Below are 22,499 nucleotides of genomic sequence, written 5' to 3'. Positions count from 1 at the left end.
CCAAGGAAAGATGAGAGTTGCAAATCCATGCCCTTACTGGGAAGACATGGAGAGCTATGGACACAGTCTTCACGAATCCTGTAGGAATCTCAACTAAAGACCTACATATTTCTTCAGTGAAGAAACAATCGTTTTGAGAGACTGAGAGGAAAGAACGGGTGGCCCGGGTGAGGATGGAGTGTGTATTTGACGCACAGAATCTGATCTCCATCTCTTTGAGAAAAATCCAAAGCTCCAGGACGCAGAGAGGAGGCATCAAGCTCCACAAGAACTTACTGGTAACGTACGTTCTGAGAAACGCTAGGCAGTTTTATATGAGCAAAAACTTGTCGCAGACGCAGAGGACGCATCACTATGAGGATGTATCTGCAGTCCGTGAAAGGCAAGACTATTTTGAATTGACTGGGAGCTTAACGGAGTTGGGCGATGACTTCTACTGCAACTTTACTGGGGTTGAGTCGGACACTTGGCACTGCGGAGCGCACCAGCCCAACGGCCAGCCTGCAGAGGTGCCGCACCAAGACGCATCTGCCTGCGCAATGCTTTCACCAAGTGACTCCGACCTCATGGTTTCGGAAGCATGTTGGAGTTGTGCGGACAAGTCATCCTGGGAGTTACCTATCCTAAACGCACAAGCCAACCAAAAGACTGTCCTGGACTTGGACACGCATGTGGTGACTACTGTCACGAATGGATACTTTCACTCAGACTGTTGCGCTCAGTCAAAACAGCCGCAGGGCGCGCAGTGCTACACTAAAAAGCGAAAGATGGACACAAGTTATCATATAGTTGATCCAGAGTTTTATTTGCCAGACTATGGACCAGTGCCGTTTAAAAGGATGAAGACTGATGATGATTTACATTCAGACTCGGACCAGTTGGACAGTACAAACATCTCCAACCTGATCTCAGTGTTGGGTTCAGGTGGACTATCAGAGTTTGTGAGTTGGCAGCAGACGGACCTTGAGCAAATATTCGCCGCTCAGACAATTTGTTTGAAACATACCCTGTTAACAGGCAGCGGTTGGACCAGAGCAATCGAAGCATTTTGATTTGTATGATTGTTTTTCTATGTATCGTTTTATTTTATTGCTTTCAAATAAACCATGACTGCAATTCTCTCTCTATTCTGTTATTTAAATATGTTGATGAAATGGCATTATGTGGAGAAATCCTGTTGATTCGGATAACTTTTTCACATGTTACACTTCTCGTGCCAACTGATTACATTTCTTAACAAAGTATACATTAATTGTACCTTTTATTTAAACCTTATTTTCTGGTGATTCATTTGTGGGTACTGGGCTCTGTCTTTGGTTTGTATTTCCTGAAGAAATGAGTTCACACTGTTTCTCTGGAAGGATGTTGGATGAGCTCCATCATGTGGCCAGTAAAGATCTGTACAGCCTTAATGCATCAGGCAGCATATCATTCTGTACCTAAATGTATTATTTAAATCAGGGCCTGCTTTTATTAATCAATAAAACTGACACCATTTAAAAACACTGATGTATTGGCTTTAAATCGCAACTTCAACTCTTGATGAATAATATCCCTAGGCCTATAAGTGTGCTCAAGAGTGGGTTTGTCACAGATGTAGGCTTCTTCTACTGTAGATGGTGCATTTGTGACCTTGTATTTGTTTCCATTGCTATCATTTTATCACTCGCGTGGCCTATTTTCATCGATTATTGATGATGCTGCCATAACAGAGGCTAGTAATACAAATTGGTTTGATAATAGGCCTAATAATTGATTTGCGCATATGGTTTTCTATGGATCACTGGGGTTTATAATTTGTTCAAATAAAAATAAATTGTAGCTACCATCAAATGAGGCAGCTTATTATTGCTGAAAGATATGTTAAATAGAGTTTGCAACGATAGTGTGTAGTGTAGCCTACCAATCAATGTATCAAACTCCACTTGGACAAACAGGAGTTTTAACGGAGAGCTCGCAGCTTGTCTTTGCTCGGTGGAAGGGGGCGGATAGCTGAGAGAGAATGCACGGTGCTTGTCCTTGAGACATGACTGCCCAAAGGTTTCCCATATATATTCCCGGGACATCCAAAGACTTCAACGTGGCTGTTTAAAAAGATGTTGGGTGTTTTTGTCAAGGCCGCGGTGAGTCTATTGCTTTTCAGTCTACATGTATTTTAAGTGCGTAGGGCCTACTAAACGCAATAAAGTTACGTTTTGTTTAACGGCATGAAACTGCGTGACGGGGGTGGGTCACAGGACAGGACAACAACAATTTGACAGTATTAAAGTTAAAACACAACTCCTACTTCAACACTGTATGATGTCAAAATGTCGGATACGCTATTTGTTATGGAATGTCATTTAGAGCGGACCCTGCATTGTGACATTATGCATAATAACCACGACATTAGCCTAGCTAACGTGAAGCCAATAGCACAACGTTAGCTTTACTGCGCGTGTTGCAAAAAGGACATCGATCAAGCACAACAATTGTAGTTGTATTCGTTACAAAGCAACTCCATTCAGTATTGTCCTTGTCTTTATATCCGTTTGTAGTGGTTTAAATTGCTCAAAAACACAACAACGCTGCAACACACGGTGGACATAGCTTTTTATTTTTATTTTGAAAGCCTCTACCGGAAGTTCTTTATTGTTTGCCCGGACACTCAGCACAGCTGAAAATGATGTCCAGTAAACTCAATGATTATTAAAACTTCATATTCATTCGTATTCCTACAGTCGCTTAATTTATGAGCATCACCCACATTTATTTTCAAATGTTATTATTAGTCTTATACTGACCTAATATTAATATCCAGCACCATGAGGGCACAGATCTTGCTTTCATGTGTGTTTGTTTTATCTACCATTTCAGAGGTTTAGCTGTGTCAACATTCGAATTATAAGGTGGTAGAGCCGACATCAGTGGGTCCAACAAATAACAGGACTGATTTGCTTTGTTGATTTGGTGTCAGTCTTCAGTTTAAATCACCTCACTGTAAAGTATAGGCTAGACCTTTGCATATTGTCAGAAATGTTCACAACACTGAACCACTATTGAGTCATTTCCTATGCGAGGCTTCGATTGCATGCACTTGATATTCGACAACATGTTGACACCTGGTTTTGTGACGCAGCATCAGTCAGACCTTTAGTCCAGTTAATCCCATAGTTCAGAGAGGGTCCATGACAGCTAGGGGGTGTCCCCCCCCCAAAGCCCATACAGTCCTCTAAGCCCCTCCTCCCACAAGGGAGAATTCATTTATGTGAATGAGCAGTGATTGACACGCTAGACAACCTAACAAGGTTAGTTTTATAAGTCTTACCTACTGCATCTTTAAGCGTAAGGATTCAACGTCAATGTTAAAACGTAATATAAATAATAAACCTTTATTTTCATTCATTTGGCCCAGTTTAATGTCAACTCAATTTTATACAATATATGCGTTAGGTGGTCCTTAATTGGTCTCTCTTTCAGCTAAGAGGTCCCTGGCCTTAGCTTTTTACCACACAAAAACATTTTCACTGCCTTTTATATCAAGGCAGTGTGCCAGTAGTATTGCCATGTAGTCATTTAAAATATTTGACCAAAGAGCAGTTGTGACACTTTCTTAGTGTTAGACCTTCTAGTGTAATATTTTGCCAGTGTAATTTCAAATGGCAAAGAAGTTTTTGTGCTTATTAAGACCATGTTTTCCAGCTGCGGCCCGGCCTGGTGAAGCCATGTCGCCTGGTCAGATCAGTAATACAGATCCCAGAGAGGACCCTGGTGCACCAGGAGGGTTTACCGAAGCTGCCCGTGCCGCCCTTGAAGCAGACTTTTGAGCGATACCTGGCTGCTCTGGAGCCCATCGTCAGCGAGGAGGAGCTGGAACACACCCGGCAGCTGGTGCAGGAGTTCCTCAATGGGGGTGTTGGGGAAAGGCTGCAGAAAGGCCTGGAGCGACGGGCACGCAAGACAGACAACTGGGTAGATACCCGGATGTATTCAGCTGAATGTTTTGGTGTATTAGACATCTATATGTTTGTATAGATGACTATAATCTAAATAAGCAATGGAGAAAATATGGAAGCATGATTATATCCTGCTTTGTGACCACTGCTTTATGTAGCTGTCAGAATGGTGGATGCAGTCAGCCTATCTAGACTGCCGTATGCCCTTGGCGGTCTACACCAGCCCGGGGGTGGTCCTGCCTCGCATGCACTTCCACGATCGGCAAGGACAGATGAGGTGAGAAAACCAGCAAAAACCATAAAACCCCAGTAACAAAGCTGTTTATCTTACTAAACAAATCCCTACCACCATCATAAAGTACCAGCTCTTCTAATGTGAAAGAGAGAGACATCATGGCTTTCAAATGAGCAAAGTTGCAGGGCCACACCCCCCACCCGCCACCTTGCCCCTCCTCTCTTATCCTCAATGTCATTTTAAGCTACAGACACAGAAATGGAACGCCCTAAGGAAAGCTCATTTTTTGACTGGCTCTTGTGGCTGTAATTCTGCACCAAGGCTGAATTTTGGGAAAGAGACTTCAGATACAGTATTAGGGGACCAATAAGGTTTAAAAGCATCCAAAACGCAGCACATCATAGGACCTTTAATATCAGTTATACACCTTAATTGTCTAAACTAAAAACTAAAAGCCCACTCCTGAGGTTGTTTCCTAAAGTGAGTTACATGTTGTTGAAGTGCAGTATAAACAAGCATTTGAAACTGGAGGTTCCAGCCACATGCTGGCTATTTTAAGCTCTTTGGCCTCCTTATAGCATTGCTCAGCTGTTTTGGACTACGGTGACCCATGGGATATGCAGTGAACTTGGTGGCCCCAAAGAGAAATACTGGAGTTAAGCCAGTGCTGAAGTTTTAGGTGTGTTGTGTACCATAGGCTCACAATTTGTCTTATCTGTTATATGAAGTGATATGATAATTAAATCTTGTGTTGTCTGTAAACCCCACATATGAACACTGGCTTTAGAACATTGATACAAAACAGACGATAGCATGATCATATGTTTGTCTATGACACAATGACGTCTTCTGTGCAGGTTTGCTGCCAAACTGATTGCAGGAGTATTGGCCTTTAAAAAAATGATCGACACGTGAGTTTGCCCGGCACAGAGAGCTCATTATCAATTTCACTTTCAGTTGGTTTATAAAACTGCAAATGTATAACGCTAGGTGCTGTGTCACAGTGATACACTGCCCATAGAGTATCTGAGTGAGAAGCCGCTGTGCATGGACCAGTATTACCAGATCCTGTCCTCCTGTCGTATCCCTGGTCCAAAGAGAGATACCGTTGTGAATCACAGTCTCGGGAAAATACCCATCACTCACATCACTGTGGTCCACAACTTCCAGGTACCCTAGATGGCACTGCTGTACTCCCTCTTTCTTATACTTCTCAACATTTAAACAGAAACATGGATATTTGGATCTGTGGCGGAATTAACCAGATCTGGCCTTTCCCCACAGTTCTTTGTCTTGGATGTTTACCACAGCGATGGCACCCTGCTGACAGAAGACCAGATTTACATGCAGTTGGAGAAGATCTGGAACTCATCCTTGCAGACTAACAAGGAACCTATTGGCATCCTCACATCACAGCACCGCAACACCTGGGGGAAAGCATATAACAACCTCATCAAGGGTGAGCAGAGTGAGGACAGAAACGTAAAGATGTACAATTCTCTAAAGCTGTAGGACAGGGTTTCTATCGCCCCCATGGGAAATTCTAAGTAATGACAACAAGACTTGTCTGAGCATCCACATGATACAAGCCTTCGATGATCGCACACCACCCCCACCCCTCCTCCATGCAGTTTCGAGCAGCTTTGTAGCGTATAACTATATTAGTGTATAACTTGTCAAATCAAGGAGAACACAGAGGAATAAAAAAACAAAAACATGATGGACTCTTTAGAAGAAGAAATGATTTTGTAATTTATTTCGGTTTAAAAAAAAAAAGGTGAGCAAAGTTAGAAAGCTATTATATATTTTATTATATACAGTTAATAAAACTGAGGGAAGGGGTTTTTATTCTGTGTGCATGGTTTAGTTTTTTTAATGAAATACTTGCGCATCATAGCTTTAAGAATCAAGACAAGTATTTGAGAGAAAATCAGTTTTTATTTGAAAACAGATTGAAAGCAGTTCTTTTCCTCCTCAGATAAGACCAATAAGGAGTCCGTCCGTGCCATCCAGAAAAGTATCTTCACAGTGTGTCTGGATGCCCCGATGCCACGGGTGTCAGACGAGCTGTACCCGAGCCGCGTGGCTGCCCAGATGCTGCATGGAGGAGGAGCTCGCTGGAACAGCGGCAACCGCTGGTTTGACAAGACAATACAGGTGGGTTTGAGGGAGATGACGTTCCACTGAGAATGATCAACAGAACCGCTGTAGCGGTCTGAGAATTTACATGTGTTTGTTAATCGTTCTCAGTTCATCGTTGGTGAAGACGGTACATGTGGACTAGTTTATGAACATGCACCTGCCGAGGGTCCACCCATTGTGTTTCTCATCGATTTCGTTGTTAAATACATGTAAGTTTCTGTCCATTCTTGGTGTTGTTTCCCCCCTATTTTAAAATGAACTCCAATGAAGAGAGTGTGTTCCATATTTGAACAACAGGCGGAGAACTGAAATAGTTCGCTCTCCCATGTTTCCCCTGCCCATGCCTCTGAAACTGCGCTTTAACATTACACCTGAGGTCAAGAGAGACATTGAGAGAGCCAAACAAAATATGAACATGTAAGTAAAGTGCAGTTATGGCTGTGATTATTATTGTCTGGTCTTTGATGTCAGACATTTTTTGTCTAACTCACTCTTTTCTTTGTTTCATCAGGATGGTGCATGACTTAGATGTTAAGGTGCTTATGTTTTCTCATTTTGGAAAAAATGTGCCAAAGCAACATAAGCTGAGTCCAGATGCCTTCGTCCAAATGGCTCTGCAACTGGCCTACTTCAGGTAAGAAATACGTTTTCTCGTAATCGAAAAAAAATGCCAGACATTAAAAGTGTATTACATGATAAATCCTGTGTGCTGTTCATGAATCCCAGGATGTATAATATGTGCTGCGCAAGCTGCGAGAGCGCATCGTTACGAATGTTCAAATATGGGCGAACAGATGCAATCCGTGCAACTACTATGGACTCGTTCACATTCGTCCAGGCAATGCAAGACCCAGCTAAACAGGTAATGATTCACTGCTCAAGTTCACAATAAATGTACAGTTTAAGGAATGTAAGAAGTCTTACAGAGCAGCATTTGTTCCCAACAGAACGCAGAGAGGCTGGCGCTGCTGCGGGGGGCCATTCAGACACATAAGGAGCACACATACAACGTGAGAGCTGGAGTTCATCAAAATGAAAACAATTCTTTTTTTTTTAAACACAATCTGATTATTCTCAGTTCTACACATTCAACTTTTAATACTTTTAGGCAATCTATGGACAAGCCATAGACAGACACCTCCTCGGGCTAAGGTTGCTGAGTATTGAAGAGCTGACCTCCATGCCCGAGATATTTATGGATACTTCTTTTGCTGTGGCTCATCATTATAATCTCTCCACCAGCCAGGTATATTTGTTTCTAAGAAAATCAACAGTCTGTTATTATTTCTGAGCAAAGGGTTATTTGTTGTTGTATTTGTTTGCTTGCACTCATCTCTCCCGTTCCTTTCGGACTGGTCCAGGTTGGCTCCAAGACAGACTGTGTGATGTGCTTTGGTCCAATGGTGCCAGATGGCTACGGAGTGTGTTACAATCCCATGGATGAGCACATCAACATCGCCATCACGGCCTTCAACAGCTGTGAAGAGACGCATGCTGCCAAGTTTGCCCAGGCTGTAGAGGATGCTCTGTTGGACATGAGAGCTCTCCTGGAAGACACAGCTACAGCCAAGCAGTGATCCCACACAGGAGCCCGCCGGGGCGTTCGGGTCCCACTGGGCTGTACAGGAGCTGCAACTGAACCAGTGCCGGAGTCGCTGGCAGAATGCCACGCTGACAGAGACACACAATGTACTGAGTGTGCTGGAGCTGAGGAGAAACCCGTTAACAAAGCTTTGTGGGAAGTGCAATGTGTGAGATTCTTCTTGATGTAAAGTCTATATTTAATATATTGTGCTAAATATCAACTTTAAATTAACATAATTTGCTAATTGGAATAGCATAAATGTTTATTTATGCTATACATGTCCCTGGTGCAATATTCAGAATGATACTGTCCTTGCTTGATGCTTAAAGACTTTGAGTGCTTTGGTTTGTTTATTATTTATTTTGGGTCGGAATTAATTGCCACATAGTAATGAAAACCAAAAGTATGTTTTTTCAGTAAAGTCTTTCTACTCAACAGAATAGAAGTACATAGCTGTTACAAAAATGTTAAGCATTATAAACTAAAGAAATGTTTAACTTTCAAACCTCGAGATAATATATTTATATTATATAAGATATTTAGTATAGAAGAGGCATAAAGGAATATTCCGCTCTGAAGCTCCCTTTGGAATGCAGGTAATCTCCATGAAATTCAATCTCAGCCATGTTTCCAGAGGAGTGCCACTGAAACAGCTGTTGGCCTTTAAACACATTGGTCTTTAAGACGTCCATGTCCCGGATCTGAACAAGAAACACAAGACAATACAGTGCAGTAATTATTACAGCTGCACTTTTCTTCCTATTAACTTATAAAGCATATTGAAACTAGTGTTGAAAAACTTGTCCGCACCATGATGTATGTAGACTGGGAGTTATTGGAGTTGAATACTAATCCTATGTGCAGCGCTTGGATTCTGATCTTCACCAAGGGAGGGGCATTGATGAGGACTCGACAGGTGTGGTTAGTGTTGGACGTTCTTGGATTCTCGAAGACACCAGTTGGGGAAAACAGCTGAATGTCACAATCTGTGGGCCAAAGACATGGTACATTTCATCTGAACAAAATACTATGAACACCTGCACAGTCGAATGCAATCCAATGCCTGGCAGTGACTATAACATTTGAGAAGCTCAAAATGGTTAAGAGTTTGTGAGATTGGGTCAGGTGCGGAATCAACTTTAGTAATTTTTTTATTTTTAAATTTGTTTTGGGAACTTTAGGCCTTTAGTTATCCAGGCGCCCCACTTTAGTCATTTCTTTGTGAATGTTTTCACCTCCAAATGTATATGGAAGATGAAGGGGACAAAATAAAAGCACAGTACAATGCAACACAACAACATAAACCAGTGTAGCTATATCAACGCCACTCTGACAATCACAAGAAAAAAATATTTTCAAGCCTAGCTATATTTTTGGCTTGAGTGTTTATTGCAGGGCTTTTATATTGTATTGCATTAGACTGTGCAAGTTTTCACAATATTGCGTACATCTCTTTAGATGAACCTTTATGTTGCAAAAGGCTCAAACATTGAGCTCAATTCACTATTGCATCCATTCCAAAAAGCAAGGAAAGCCTCTTTCATAAATCATCATCCAATCTTCTGAGCTATAGGAAAAGTCAGCCTTTTGGATTGCAAAAAAAACTTTTAAAATCCATCATGCCACCCAGACTTTGCACATGCAGACCACACAAATATTTCTTACCCTGATGGTGGCTCTTCTTCGTGTTTTTCTTGGAAGTGTAGGTGAACACAACCCCATTCCCTGGAGTGAGGAGATTTTGACGCACCAGCAGGACGTTGGTTCTGGTGGTCAGTTCACTTCCCGCTACCTGCTCACACTTCTTCACAAATGCCAGTCGGTCAAAAAATGCTACATATTCCCCTGTAGGAACACATGAACATAGTTTGTTTAGCTTCACTGGTTATGACACAGGAAATATCCTCCTTTTGATAAAACTTACTTTTTCTGCAGTTCAAGGAGCCCGATTCCACTTTAACATGAATGACCTCATCTAGTGGTCGACCTATGGATACTGTGCAGCGGCCGGTCGTGTCTTTCAAATCCACCGTGCCTGATTCTTTTAGGAGGAGCTGTCCACATGCACCTGGTTAAACACAGACACTGTAATGAGGATTGTGAAGCTGGTTTCAGCTCTTACTAAGAAAGGGTAGTTTATGTGTACTAACTTGGTTTAGGTGTTGGGCTGGTTTTTGAAGTGGCCTGTGGGATGGTGAGTGCCTCTGTTGGACTTGGAGAAGGATGGTCCAATGGGTGCTGTGGCATAACTGCAGTGGTGACATCTGAGATGGGCAGCTCGCTTCCGCAGCCAGCCATGTAGCAGCCCTGGATGGTGATGGGTTTGGGCATGTGCATACAAAACAGAGGGCTGAGGGGCTCATGCTTAGAGGGGCCTATGCAGGACACAGCTCTGGACTGGATCCCGTATCCACAGGGTACTGAACACTGGATAGGCAAGATATCCCAAATAAACAGGATTCACATCAAAGAAGAGAAAAAAATTGCATAATGTGTAAATATAAGGTTGCATGTCTGGCAACAACGAGAGGAGTGAGTCCTAGGAAAGAAAATGTTCTTAAAGGGCCATACCACTACTCTTTAATAGTAAGCTTTGTACAATTTTCCTTTTTGCTAACCATTTTGTAATGCTTCTGTACCTATTTAAAAAAGAAACTAGCAGCAAATGGCTAATAATTATTTTCATGCATGCATGGTAATGCAGTTTAATTGTACTTTAAAATGGGATGTCGGCTCAATATTGGGGATATTTATCCCGAGCCGCACAAGTTGAGTAATGAGAAAGTTTCCCACTCATGGGTCTTCGTTTTTATTTTCTATTATTAATTATTTATCTTATCTACTGATTATTTTCAATGTGGATTCATTTCCTTGTTCAATTTAAGTTTTTCTATAAAATGTCTAGATATAACGAAAAATGGAATTACAATTGTTTGTTTGGGTCAAAAAGCTATTGTTCTGTTTGTACTGATTTGAAACACAGAAACACACATTTAAGCAGCCGGAACCAGAGAATGGTTTACCTTTCTGCCTGAAAACTTATTGAAATGATTAATAGATTATCAAAATTGTTCTCCATTCATTTTCTGTCAATCGACTTTAGGATCAATTACTAATGTCACAATGACTAATGTCTAACTAGTGTCATCTTGAATGTAATCTAATCTTTATATTCCAATCCATGTGCCTCCTGTGAAATGTACCTGGCTCCATGGTTTCACCTCCCATCTAAAGGTGCAGACCTGCACTAGGCAGGGCACTCTGGTGGCTGGTTTGACAGATGGGTGGCAGCTTTCCTCCGCCACCAAACTCTCTTTGCCATAGACGAACTGGACACAAGACACAGTCCTCTGAGCTACACCAAAATCACAGGACGCCGAGCAGGGCGATGTGTTGAATACCTTCCACCTGGATGAATGACAGTGGTATTTAAATAATTTTACCTTTGCAACATTTGTATTTTAGATATGTGTTATTCACCTTGGTGGGCAGCTGTAGTCGTTACATGAAACCACTGCTGTGGGTTTGGGAAAGTCACTGCACTCTGAATCTTCCACCACCTCCTCCTCCTCCTCCCCTTCTGTTTCTCTGGCACAGTACAGCACCCGGTTGGCCACCCCTCCTCCACACGTTACACTGCAGACTCCTTGCTTAGAGCGCCACCTGGTTGACATAATAAGCATATTTCTACTGTAATTTTTTTAACCCTTATTTTAAACAGCATAATTTCTTTCTCCAAAATGGTAGTCTTGCATTGCCAGACCTATCTCAACAGCCCTGAGAAGTAAGGACAAACTCTAGGATAGGGGAATCCAATCCAGTGGTGCAGTCTAATGCATTATAGTGGGTATGCAGTACCCCATATATATATATATATATATATATATATATATATATCCTCCTCCAGGGTTATTTTGAGCATCAATCACTTCATTTCCTGCATTCTGATACACTTTTATGCACTGATTTATGGTGAGAAAACCTTTATTCATCCTATGCTATGAGAAGAAAAATACAAATGACATCTAGAATATATTTAAATAATATATAATTATATTATTTTGTGAAGACATACCGTATATCTGAAGCGAAAGTTCTGTCACAAAACTATGTTGTTGCGTACCATTGCACAATTTTAAGTGGGTATGTTGAAATCCTGGAGATTTCTTAGTGGGTATACTGCGTGTACCTGGGTATCACTCAACACTGGGAGAATCAATCCGAATTGAAGCTCTGGACGCAGTTACGGTGGCTCTGCAAAATGATCTCGGGAGTAACTTGTTTTAGTGGAACATTTGCATCCCACAACAGAAAACGCCACATACAATATTACATGAAGTTAACTGTGCACACAATACAGTAATGTGTACAGTAATTTAACTAATTTGACTTAACCTCATTTGCTTTTTACTTTTTTGTGTGTTTTTATCCAAATCCCTGCCAATCCTTTCCAAAATGTCCCAGTTAGATAGTAAATGCTGCAAGCATATTCTTTGTAAATATTTACAATCATTTCCCTAGAGAACCAAGAAGATCTGCCTTAATGCACAATCTAAGTTTTCTTCAAAACGGCCATTTTCAGCGCGTAGCTTGCTAGCTCAGAGGTTCTGGTTGTTGTTCCCCAAAGCAAACAGAGTTTAAGACTGGCAACACACACAGAGTTGAAGGTCTGGCTACATGCTTACACATACTGACATTAACACTGTGTGTTACATGCAAGTCAAGCATGGGGTCTCACGTGGCAGGGCAGGGAGATGTGTTGCACGCCTCAGACTGTGGAGGAGGTTTGGTAGAAGCATCACAGTGGATGTCAGTCACCCTCAGTCTGGTCTGGTGGTCCACACAGGAGAACCACACCTGCAGGGTTCCTACATAAGCATCAGGCTTTGTTTTGACCTTGTTTGATGAGGACTTGTTGTTTCTGATTGGTGGTGAGTATTAGTTTAACTTACCGTTGCCACAGGTCTTGGAGCACTGGCTGACAACAGGACTCCAGACATACACAGGGGCCTGTCTAGAGCGTGGCGACACACCAGACTTTGGCAAGGCCTGTTCCTGGTCAAGAAAGACAATGTTGTCACCAAAGAACAGTTTGGACTTGTGATGGCAGGCTGTATTGCTGCTCAACTGGAAGAATGCAAACAAGCCACAGAACAAACTCACAGAATAGATTAAACTTATGAAAGAGACTGCTTTCTTTGAATACTTAATAGCTAGTTTGAACAATGGCAAAGGGAAATTTACATGGTACATATTACAGCTATGGTGGCCTCCATGCTTCAAATAGACGGCCTAGTGTTCTTTTCAATAGCCTTTTTCTTTTTCTGGGCGAAGAAGAAGCCAAAATCTGGACCTTTAACGTTAAATAATTTTGAGTGTCTTTGATGTAGTTGTTTAAGTTTTCTTAAATTTTGTATTACATGTTCTTTGTGTGTTTTGTTGTTCTTGGATGTATTTGTATTCTTTTATTGTAAATCTACTTTATGAAGACTATCTGATTGAATGTGTATGGAGAGATATTAATAAAATATGAACTGACAAAAAAGAAAGACAATGTTAAGAGATGCTTCACATTTTAAAATAAGAGTGAGATTTTTTATTTTTTTATACTTTACCTCTCCCTTAGATTCCCATCCAATGGGACAAACATCTACCACACAGGGCACAGAACCAGGTGGTTTAATCTGCAAAGAACAAAAGCTTTGATCCACTTCAACATCTTGACCGTCTTCGGGCCGGACACATGACACGATGCGTTTTGCTTCTCCTGGCCCGCACACTGCTGAACACTCTCCTGGCTCGGACACACGCCATCTGTAAACACAAAGTGGGTTTCATGTAATATATATTTTATAAATCCTAACACATGACCTCCTGCATATTCTCTGGCCATAGGAAGTTATTTGACCCATTCACCTTTGGTAAATAATAAATAACCAGTTACCTAATGCTCACAAGTACAGTGTAGACTTTATACCTGGCTGGACACTGTTGCAGGTTACATTTTTCAACAGTATTTGGAGCTGTATCAGGTGGGCATTTAGAATCTGGAATTTTTTCCACATTGGCTCCATGTTTCTGAACACATCTCACAGAACGCACTCTCTCTCCTCCACCACATGAGACACTGCAAGGCCCAAACATCCCCGTATCCCACCTGTAAAACAGTTCATTATTCATGTATAACTATTTGTGTTGAGCTGCATGTGTACGTGAGAGTAACATTGTTGTGTGTGAACCTAACCTGGGGGGACAGGGTGAGAGCTGACAGCTTGTGTGGAGTGGTACTGGTGGAGGAGTTGTTTCACAATTGTGTACCTCCAAACGGTTGTTGGTATTTGCATCCACACAGACATATACATGCTTCTGTACACCTGTGAAAAATGTGTAGAAAGAACACATTAATTCATGAAACACAAAATGTTTCAAATGATTGCATTTTCTGTGCTGTGTGGGATCGTTTAAGTATTCAGTTCAGTTGACATTTGGTGGCATTCGCTTTTGAAAACGTGTGATCAGTACTACATGAATTTGGCATATTCAACAATGCAGTGTCCTTATAATAGACAGGCACTGTAAGTATGGGATAAAAGCTTGCTCAAAAAGGTCAATATTGCTGCACATTATCAAAGAAATGCCTATTTTAATATTTGCAAAACCCATTGGCTCCTGAAACCAAAGCGCTAAGACTTTAATGTACAATCAGCCTGTTTAATGATGTCTGCCATCAAATAGATTATATTATATTCAGCTGTGTTTACTCTTTGTGATTTTCCATACTTATGATTAACATTTACTTACCTGATCCACAGGAGACAGAGCAGGGTGTTGTTTGGACAGCCCATTCACCTTTAGGTGTAATGTCTGTCAACTCACTATTTCTGGTAGGTACATAGAACTGGTAGCTAATGTTTGGATTAGTTTTCTCTCCATATTCTTTTCCATATTTGCGATACACCTGCAAACAGAATAACAATTATTAAAAGTCAGATAGTACTTCCCGTTTGATTTCTGCAGAGTATTTCTTCTTAACGTTGTGTAAAAATGTAATGTGTGAAAAGCTCAATTTTTCAGGTTTCAAATGTTGGAGAAAGTCTAACTCTTAAATACAATCAATTATTTGCCCAACAAATTTACGTTTTTCTCTCCTGACCTGTACGTTTATCTCTTGTGACAGCGGCCCTGGCAGCAGCAGCTCCTCCCTCTCAGGCAAAAGGTCAGGGGTCAGGTGGAGGCGGTACTCAAGGCGGTTGTCGTCCAGTGGGGAGGGGTGGGTCGTATTCAGTGCCATGCTTCCCGTCCCAGACACAATGTACCGACCCTCAACCATTACAGCTGCAGATACAAATGTAAAAAACAACTCCAGATTTTAGTTCCTGTTAACTCTGTTGTAGAAACGTAAATCTTTATTAATGTGATGACTCTCACCCATGTGAGTGAACAGAGGTGTCCTGTTGACAATATGGACCTGTGTGGCATTCACTGGCAGAGAGAGGAAGGTGGTGTACTCTGAAACAGAGAGAATGAATCATAATTCATTGAAGATTCTCCAGCAATCAGGGCTGAAACTGTAAATACGAATAAATCTATTGATTCTTTTTGCTAATTAAACAGTTAATTACATCTAAAAATGGGTTTAATAGCTAGGCTATTTGCTGTTGTCTGCTACCTCTAGCCTGACCACCAGTGTAGGAGTCAGAGATTAAACTGCAGGATGAGCCATCTCCACCACACAGCCCGCACGCATCCCTCACTTCCCCAGAGTGCAGCACACCATCACAGCCAAACAGCTGATCAGAGACGAACAGTACATTTAATAAGGTGTAAGAAGTGACTGTTGAAGAAAAGTGTAAAAGAAAGAGACTGCATCTGCTTTGTCATCTACTTAGTCTTCTTTACCTGGCATTTCCCTCTTAGACAAGCAGCTGTTGAGCCAAAGGGAGGCTGGCTGTCTGACTCACAGCGAGTCCCATCCACAAACTGAGAGCCACGGCTCACTAGGAAGTTTTCTCCTTTTGACTCACACATATATCTGCACTGCTCATCCCCTGGCAACGACGAGAAGATATAAAAAAAAGAAATGTGTTAGAGATAAAGGTTTTGTCCCTTTACATATGAGAAAATGTCATGAGGTCCACCTTGTGCAAAGCCTATAGCAGGGATCCAGGTGTAGAAGGAGGCAGTGTTTGGTAGCAGGTAGAGGGGGAGGAGGTCTGTTTGGGAGCACTGCTCTGCTATGAAATCCAGCTGGGTGCGCTCACATGGCTGCAACATGTGTGGTAAGAAAAAGAAAAACAGGCCGGATGATGGTTTCTGTTTGCACATTCTGCCCCAAACCACTATAGAGACATTCAAGGCTCCCTTTGCCCCAGGCTCAATAAATGATTTGCCCCTCATTGTGTACGTTGTTCCACGTCAAAACCGTCAATGCTTCTGGTTTTGGAGGCTTGTTGTGGGAGCACACTCTGCAAACTGCCACCAAAAGATCCTAAAAAGCAGTGGTGGAAGACTTAAACAGATACTTTACTTCAGTGAAAGTGTTAATACCACACTAGGAAAATAATTTATTACAAGTAAAGGTCTTGCATTCAAAACCTTACTGTTAGTATTATTAGCTAAAAGTACATAAAGTATAAAAGTAAAAGCATCTATTGTCCAGTAAAATGTTCACTGTCAGTTTTGCTATTATATCTGATGTGTCCGGATTGATATTCCTGCTGCATGTAAATGTTGCATTTTACTGATTTAGATGTTTAAAGCTGTGCTGATTTTAACTCATAATATACTGTTAAGTAGTTTAATCTACAGCAATGCATCATATCATCATCATTATATTTTTGTAGCGTCACTGTCCTGCGAGAATAATGTATCTCTAAAAAGTAAACTTTTCATGGTGTCAAAAAACAGCCCTGTTTTCAGCACCGTGACTACGCATTTTTTTGCTGATCCAAGAGGCTTTGGAAGGCTTGATTAAGCTTAAGAAGTAGGATAACTTTCTCAACACATGAGGGACACTTCATCCTTCTGTTTATCACACAGATTTCAAATCACCACATCTGGAGATACTCTGTTTTCACTGGACAGGAAGGGGATGCAAATCTGTCATCTGAAAAGTAACTAAAGCTTTTAGACAAATGCTGTGGAGTAGAAAGTACAATATTTATCTCTGAGATGTAGTGGAGTAGAAGTATGAAGTTACATACAATGTGAATACTCAAGTGAAGTAAAAGTACGTCAAATCTGTACTTATGTACAACAATTCAGTGAAATGAATATATCACATTTCACCACAGATAAAAAGAAGTTGGACGATACTGGGTACATTGATCCACTGAGTAAATATTATTGACCTACTGTACTGTATGGAGGCCCAATGTAAACAGTGTAAGAACTTACCTGCTGGTGACAAAGTTCAGCTTCAATATCCGGCCCCTCACAATCATTCCCTCCAAAGGCAGGTCTGAAAAATTAGACACGAAAAAATATTATGGTAACAAGTCATGTACAGTACACTTTGGGACAGCCTTATCACATATACAAAGCCTACAGGTGGATGGTGGGGTGGTGGTGGGGCTGAACGCAGGCAGTGATATAGGTACAAGCCGGAAGCAACAATGACAAGGCAGAGATAGAGAAATGTGCAGCTTAAATAGACTGCCAAATTGAGGGGGTGTTTTGGGTAAAAGATAAGGAGAGTTAGGCATGTCACATGTGTATACAGCGGTGCCGTTCGAGTTGACTGCCTGAACTAGGTCGCAGGCCTTGCCCCATTTTCAAGATCTTCAGTACTTACTATGATTGGTGCTTGCGTCACATTTGTTACCTTGGGTTATTGCATTTCCGTGTACGGTGAGTGACTCCCCCACCACATGTCCGTGAACAGGGGCAGAACTCAGACCAGTTGGACCAGGAGCCATGCACCACCACAGAGGAGCTGAACTCATCTAGAGACACACAACGCCCCTTCAGACACCACTGGGAGGGAGGAATGCACCTCATGAAGAAACATGCCACGGCCTCCTTTTATTGAGTAACACTCAGTTCATTGAAGAATGACAGCACCAAAATGACAATCTTATGACAAAGCAGTACCTGATGAGGTGCACACTCTGTCCCGTCCAGTAGTGGGACCAGGAGACGTTTGCAGGAGCTGTTATCATCTGGGTCAATGTGACACGATAGGACACGACAAGCTGGCTGATGGAAAAGCAGACCAATATTGCAAACATGACAAAAAGAAATGGTATGTTTTATGTGATATGCCATCTGGTGGTATCAAGCTGCTATTACAGGGGACTTACCAGATCAGGATTGGTGAAAGAGCATGCTGTTGCAGTGCTACCAAAAGCTATACGGCACTGGTCATCAACTCCATAGTATAGGCCAGGCTTCCAGTCTTGTAGCGAGCCTCCCATTGCAGGCAGGTCCTTTACACATTCAGCTTTTCCTTCACTGGGAACATTAAAACAAGAGACATCTTATTTTCCATACCAGACTACAGACAATTATTTTTCACATGTGTAAACTACTTAGGGTAAATCCCACTGATAGTATACTACTATACTTACTGTAAGATATGTTAAGGTTTAAATGAATATTGGGGTTATAATAGAACATGTTGACATGCTTTATTGTTAAAAAAAAAACGTATTTTCTCATACAGTCTTTCTGAATATATCTGTATTAATCCGCTGTCTGAAACACTCTATTTTAGTGCCTGTGTCTTCAAGCACCCTACTACTACTACTAATACCTACTACTTGAAAAACCCCAGTCTGCTCTGCGTCTCTGCATCGTCAATGCAGTCGGGGAATGACTGTAACGCCACTGTATATTACATTAGCGACATTACAACTGTATGGAAGTCTATATCCTGTGCATTTCTCTGCTTCTTGAGCATTTTGATTCTTTCACAGTATGATGAAAGTGATGAATGCACAGCTGGTCGGCCCACCTGAAGAATGTGAGCAGCTCGTTTCTGCTGCAGGGAGACCAGGTCAGATCCACACTGTTGTAGCCTCCGTCAGAGGCCATTATGAACCCACTCTTGCTGCAGGTGTTTCCTACTCCGTCATGTTTGATTCCAAAACTGGGTGAAAGTAATTTAAACATACAATATGTTAAATATACTTTATTGTACACTTTAAAAATATATATTTATCTTAAGGTGCTTATACCACTGTAGAATCTCCACTACAGTAATTGGCTTCATTAAAACTGTCTGCCAATCAGAGTCCAGTATTGTTACTGTTGTACAGTGGAGGACTCAAAGTGATTCACTATAGTCTTTTTATGGCTCAGTAGTTTCCTTATAATTTATAAGAACCTTCCAGGAATGAGCCATTGTTATTAATCATGGGGAAAATAGGAATGTCCTTCAAGTAAAAGCTCCTTTTGATTTAAGTGAATATTCATTCATTGTATCTATTATTTGACATTTTATTCTCCATGTGTGTTTAATTATAAGCTTGTCTGTGTGTTTACCTGACTTGCTGTGAACAGTCTAAAATATCTGTTAAGGCAGGAATTAATTTTGATTAATTGAAGTTTACCATTTGAAAACTGTCTATACTTTCTCTATAATTAGTGAAAATGACATAGGTATTTCCAGGACCTTCTTGGAAATTATTCATAAATGACAGACCTGTAAAATGAAGTGTTACCATATAAGCCTATAAGCTGTAATGTAAACATATATTTAATGTATATTCACTGTTGATGTCTGTGCCTTTTTTTTTTTTTTTTTTTTTTACCTGTGGCCAATCTCATGAGTGATGGTGATCCCCAGGTCAAAGCCTGTGTCCTCTGTGATCACACAGCTCCATTCACTGGAGCAAGCCCCACCCAGCTGTGCTACACCCCTCACCTGGTTGTTCCCATCAGGCAACACCAGGTCATACCTGTTTGTGATAGTAGACATATTGTAAAATGGTATGTTAATTAATTAAATATTAAGAAAACATTTAACAACTCTTAAAATACAGCCAGGTTCATTTACACACCTTGTAATGTATAACAGAAGATCAGCGTGAAGTGGGTCTGTATCATTTAAGGGGTTTATCCTTCTGCCCCAGTCACACACACTTCTGAGAGAGGAGGTAATGTTGGGTGACATTTGAATCTCTGGCTAGAAGAGTGACCACAGTGGCAAAAGTAAGGCATTGATAATAAAACATAGAGAAACTGAATGTAAGCTTATTTGACAATTGCTCCCATTGAAAGACACTCTAAAAGCATTAGCTTAGTATGTATGAATTTTTAAACTACACAAGAACAATAAATTCACAAGAGCTAGTGGGATTTTAAATGACTGTACCAATACTACTTCTCAAATCTGTGCATTAAGTGAACTTCGTTTTACATTGAACTTAAAACAAGGAGCCACTCACCTCGGGCTCTGACAGGATAGTCATGCGGACCAGGTGCACCCTCATGTTGGCGCCCAGGGCCATGTCTCTCAACAGCTCTGAGGCCTGGGTGGAAATTAGAATATGAGTTGGAAGAATATATTTCAGGATGTTCAGAGTATAATGGGACTATAGTATTGCAGGGCACTGGTTATGTCAACATACAACTGATTTTTCTCTCTAACTTGTGTTTTTTTTTTAACTCTCTTCACTATGTATTTATTACACTTTATTTCAGCCTTGTGGTGCTGTAAATAGTGTTAGACTTTTCAACTTAGGGGTGGAAATACCAAATTACATGTACTCTCATTGCTGTAAAAAAGTTGTTTTTTTGTACTTTTTGAAAACTATTATTTTTACTCAAAGTGATATTTTGCCAATTTTATTTCAGCTCTGTGTCGTGTTTTTGTGAAACATGACGGACTTTTCAGAAAAGGTCATTATCTTCACTCGAGCTTCTGCGCATGAAAGTCACTGGGCAACACAGTCTTCTGAACATAGCCATACTGACAAATAGAGAGATAGTTTTTTGGAGCAGATAGTCTTAAATTTCTTGTTATCAACTAATTTGGCAATGGCTTGAATGTAACAGACGTTTAATAATATCAAAACGTTACGCACTAAAGCTTTAAGTATTTTTTCCTTATGTTTTTTACTTCAATACATTTCAAGTCGCCTCCGTAAAAACAAATCACACAAAAGTAGTTGTGGTAAACTTTGTGAGAATGGAACAAAAGAAAGGAGATAAATCAGTAGCTGAGTTGAAGCTGCTGTTGTGTCTGAGGCTGCAGGAGGGAAATGCTCCAGAGAGGTAACACTGAACTCAGGAGAAAACTGTAGAGTTTTCACTGCTTATACATCTCTAGTTTGTCTGCTTTGATGATGATTTCTTCTGCTGTTAATTTGGTGATGAGTGGCATCTTTTTGATGTACGTATGTAGCCTAATAATGCTTGTTGTACCTGCCGTGGTGTCCATAACCTATAATATCTTTGTCTAATTGTCTGAGTTTTGTCTATTTTCTGGTTAATTATAGTAATGTTCCATTCAGTTCGTTGGTTTTCTGATTGGTCATCAGTTGTGTGCATGGGCTGCAGAGTGATAGTATATAAAAAAGATTTATCACTGGTTTAGACATGAGAGCTATATGGTGTGATGTGTAATGGTTGACAAATGTACATTATTTTGTAGCCCAAGTACATTCTTTGTAGGTCCAAGTAATTTACGTGTACTTGCAGAGTAATAAAGTACTCTTTCAATCCCTGGTTCCACTACAATTTCCATAGATTTGTTTTAGGGCACACAAATGCCAATCAACAGAACGTAGGCTGTTGTGCTTTGACTTACAATGTTGAGGTTGGTGAGGATGTATCGTTCTGTATCCTGCTTGTGGACCTGCTGGACATCATGTCCTACCACGACCAGCAGTTCTAGATGTGTGATATCAGGCATCAGAGCGGACCGACGCAGTCGCTCATTCACTGTGAACATGGAGAAGACACAGCATAACCATACAGCAGTAATCTGCTTCTCGGCATAGTTCCTACAATATGCTGTTTCACTGTACATTTCACACCTAATTACACATTCACAGAAAGATTGTGTTTATGTACATTATCTTCTTCCAACTGTTTTTAAAGTTCAGCCAAACAGAGACATACCTGAGGCACTAGGAGACGAACCAGGAGAGGAAACTATTTGTCTTTTACTAGAGGAGTGGTGAAAAAGCTTAAAGAGGACACAAACAGTTACATTTGTTAGGTCCTTCAGAAAATGAAGATCTGTGGCCCAAGAATGAGAACACAAAACTTTTTTAGTGACTACCATGTACATCCAGTAAAACATAGTTATTGCTCTCTGCAGGTCGTGGGCTTTCCACAGGATGATAAACAGTTTAAAGTTGAAGAGTTCAATGTACTTTGCAGAAGTCCAGAGCAGGAGAATCACTAACCGCAGCGCTCCTGTTCAACCACAGCTTCCCACCTACCTCGTCCAATGGAGAACTCATTAGAGTGACAAAGCCAGGCCACAGTAACAGCAGACAGAGCAGAGTCGTAAAAAACATGTTTCCCCTTTTTCTGTGCGTATATGCCTGTTCTGCTTTAACACCAGGACAATATGTGACCCTCCTCTTAGGCAGGACAGAGCCCAGTCAAGAGGGTATGAGTAACGTGTTTACATAAACAGTAGGGACAA

General features: G+C 41.0%; 3 protein-coding genes across 3 annotated transcripts; 2 read left to right on the top strand and 1 right to left on the bottom strand.

Moving 5' to 3' along the window:
- Positions 1–1,503, top strand: LOC117944872 (immediate early response gene 5-like protein). The gene has a single exon (XM_034872088.1). The coding sequence runs from the start codon at positions 174–176 to the stop codon at positions 1,050–1,052; it is 879 nt and encodes a 292-aa protein (XP_034727979.1). The 5' UTR covers positions 1–173; the 3' UTR covers positions 1,053–1,503.
- A 398-nt stretch (positions 1,504–1,901) lies between these two features.
- zgc:154046 (uncharacterized protein LOC562075 homolog) lies at positions 1,902–8,238 on the top strand. Its single transcript, XM_034872033.1, has 14 exons — positions 1,902–2,123; positions 3,682–3,951; positions 4,094–4,212; positions 5,028–5,081; positions 5,175–5,340; positions 5,455–5,629; positions 6,149–6,327; positions 6,421–6,521; positions 6,610–6,729; positions 6,824–6,946; positions 7,039–7,174; positions 7,260–7,322; positions 7,421–7,558; positions 7,674–8,238. The coding sequence occupies exons 1-14, from the start codon at positions 2,097–2,099 to the stop codon at positions 7,887–7,889; spliced, it is 1,887 nt and encodes a 628-aa protein (XP_034727924.1). The 5' UTR covers positions 1,902–2,096; the 3' UTR covers positions 7,890–8,238.
- Positions 8,147–22,499, bottom strand: adamts13 (ADAM metallopeptidase with thrombospondin type 1 motif, 13). Its single transcript, XM_034871989.1, has 29 exons — positions 22,291–22,499; positions 21,965–22,031; positions 21,651–21,784; positions 20,287–20,370; positions 19,900–20,024; positions 19,651–19,797; positions 18,852–18,986; positions 18,199–18,349; positions 17,990–18,094; positions 17,721–17,872; positions 17,294–17,357; positions 16,036–16,162; positions 15,797–15,945; positions 15,567–15,687; positions 15,326–15,406; positions 15,051–15,232; positions 14,699–14,855; positions 14,142–14,271; positions 13,875–14,054; positions 13,513–13,711; positions 12,850–12,952; positions 12,636–12,765; positions 11,378–11,560; positions 11,101–11,305; positions 10,048–10,324; positions 9,822–9,965; positions 9,563–9,742; positions 8,708–8,883; positions 8,147–8,598 (listed from the first exon to the last, which is right to left on the bottom strand). Exons 1-29 carry the CDS (start codon positions 22,366–22,368, stop codon positions 8,437–8,439), a joined length of 4,128 nt encoding a protein of 1,375 aa, XP_034727880.1. The 5' UTR covers positions 22,369–22,499; the 3' UTR covers positions 8,147–8,436.

This window comes from Etheostoma cragini, chromosome 5 (assembly GCF_013103735.1).
Source record: "Etheostoma cragini isolate CJK2018 chromosome 5, CSU_Ecrag_1.0, whole genome shotgun sequence".
Taxonomy (NCBI): domain Eukaryota; kingdom Metazoa; phylum Chordata; class Actinopteri; order Perciformes; family Percidae; genus Etheostoma; species Etheostoma cragini.
The sequence above is the reverse complement of the archived record's forward strand: the minus strand, read 5'-3'. Positions and strand labels throughout refer to the sequence as shown.

Bases quoted from the DNA above. Each gene is read 5' to 3' on its own strand.
- LOC117944872 (XM_034872088.1), top strand. From the start codon at position 174: ATGGAGTGTGTATTTGACGCACAGAATCTGATCTCCATCTCTTTGAGA.
- zgc:154046 (XM_034872033.1), top strand. From the start codon at position 2,097: ATGTTGGGTGTTTTTGTCAAGGCCGCG. The intron at 6,947-7,038 runs GTAAGAAATACG...CATGAATCCCAG, and splicing joins CTGCAACTGGCCTACTTCAG to GATGTATAATATGTGCTGCG. The intron at 7,559-7,673 runs GTATATTTGTTT...GGACTGGTCCAG, and splicing joins ATAATCTCTCCACCAGCCAG to GTTGGCTCCAAGACAGACTG.
- adamts13 (XM_034871989.1), bottom strand. From the start codon at position 22,368: ATGTTTTTTACGACTCTGCTCTGTCTGCTGTTACTGTGGCCTGGCTTT. The intron at 15,946-16,035 runs GTGGACCTCATG...CGTCGTTGCCAG, and splicing joins TGCTATAGGCTTTGCACAAG to GGGATGAGCAGTGCAGATAT. The intron at 15,407-15,566 runs GTAGCAGACAAC...TCTCTGTTTCAG, and splicing joins CACTGGTGGTCAGGCTAGAG to AGTACACCACCTTCCTCTCT.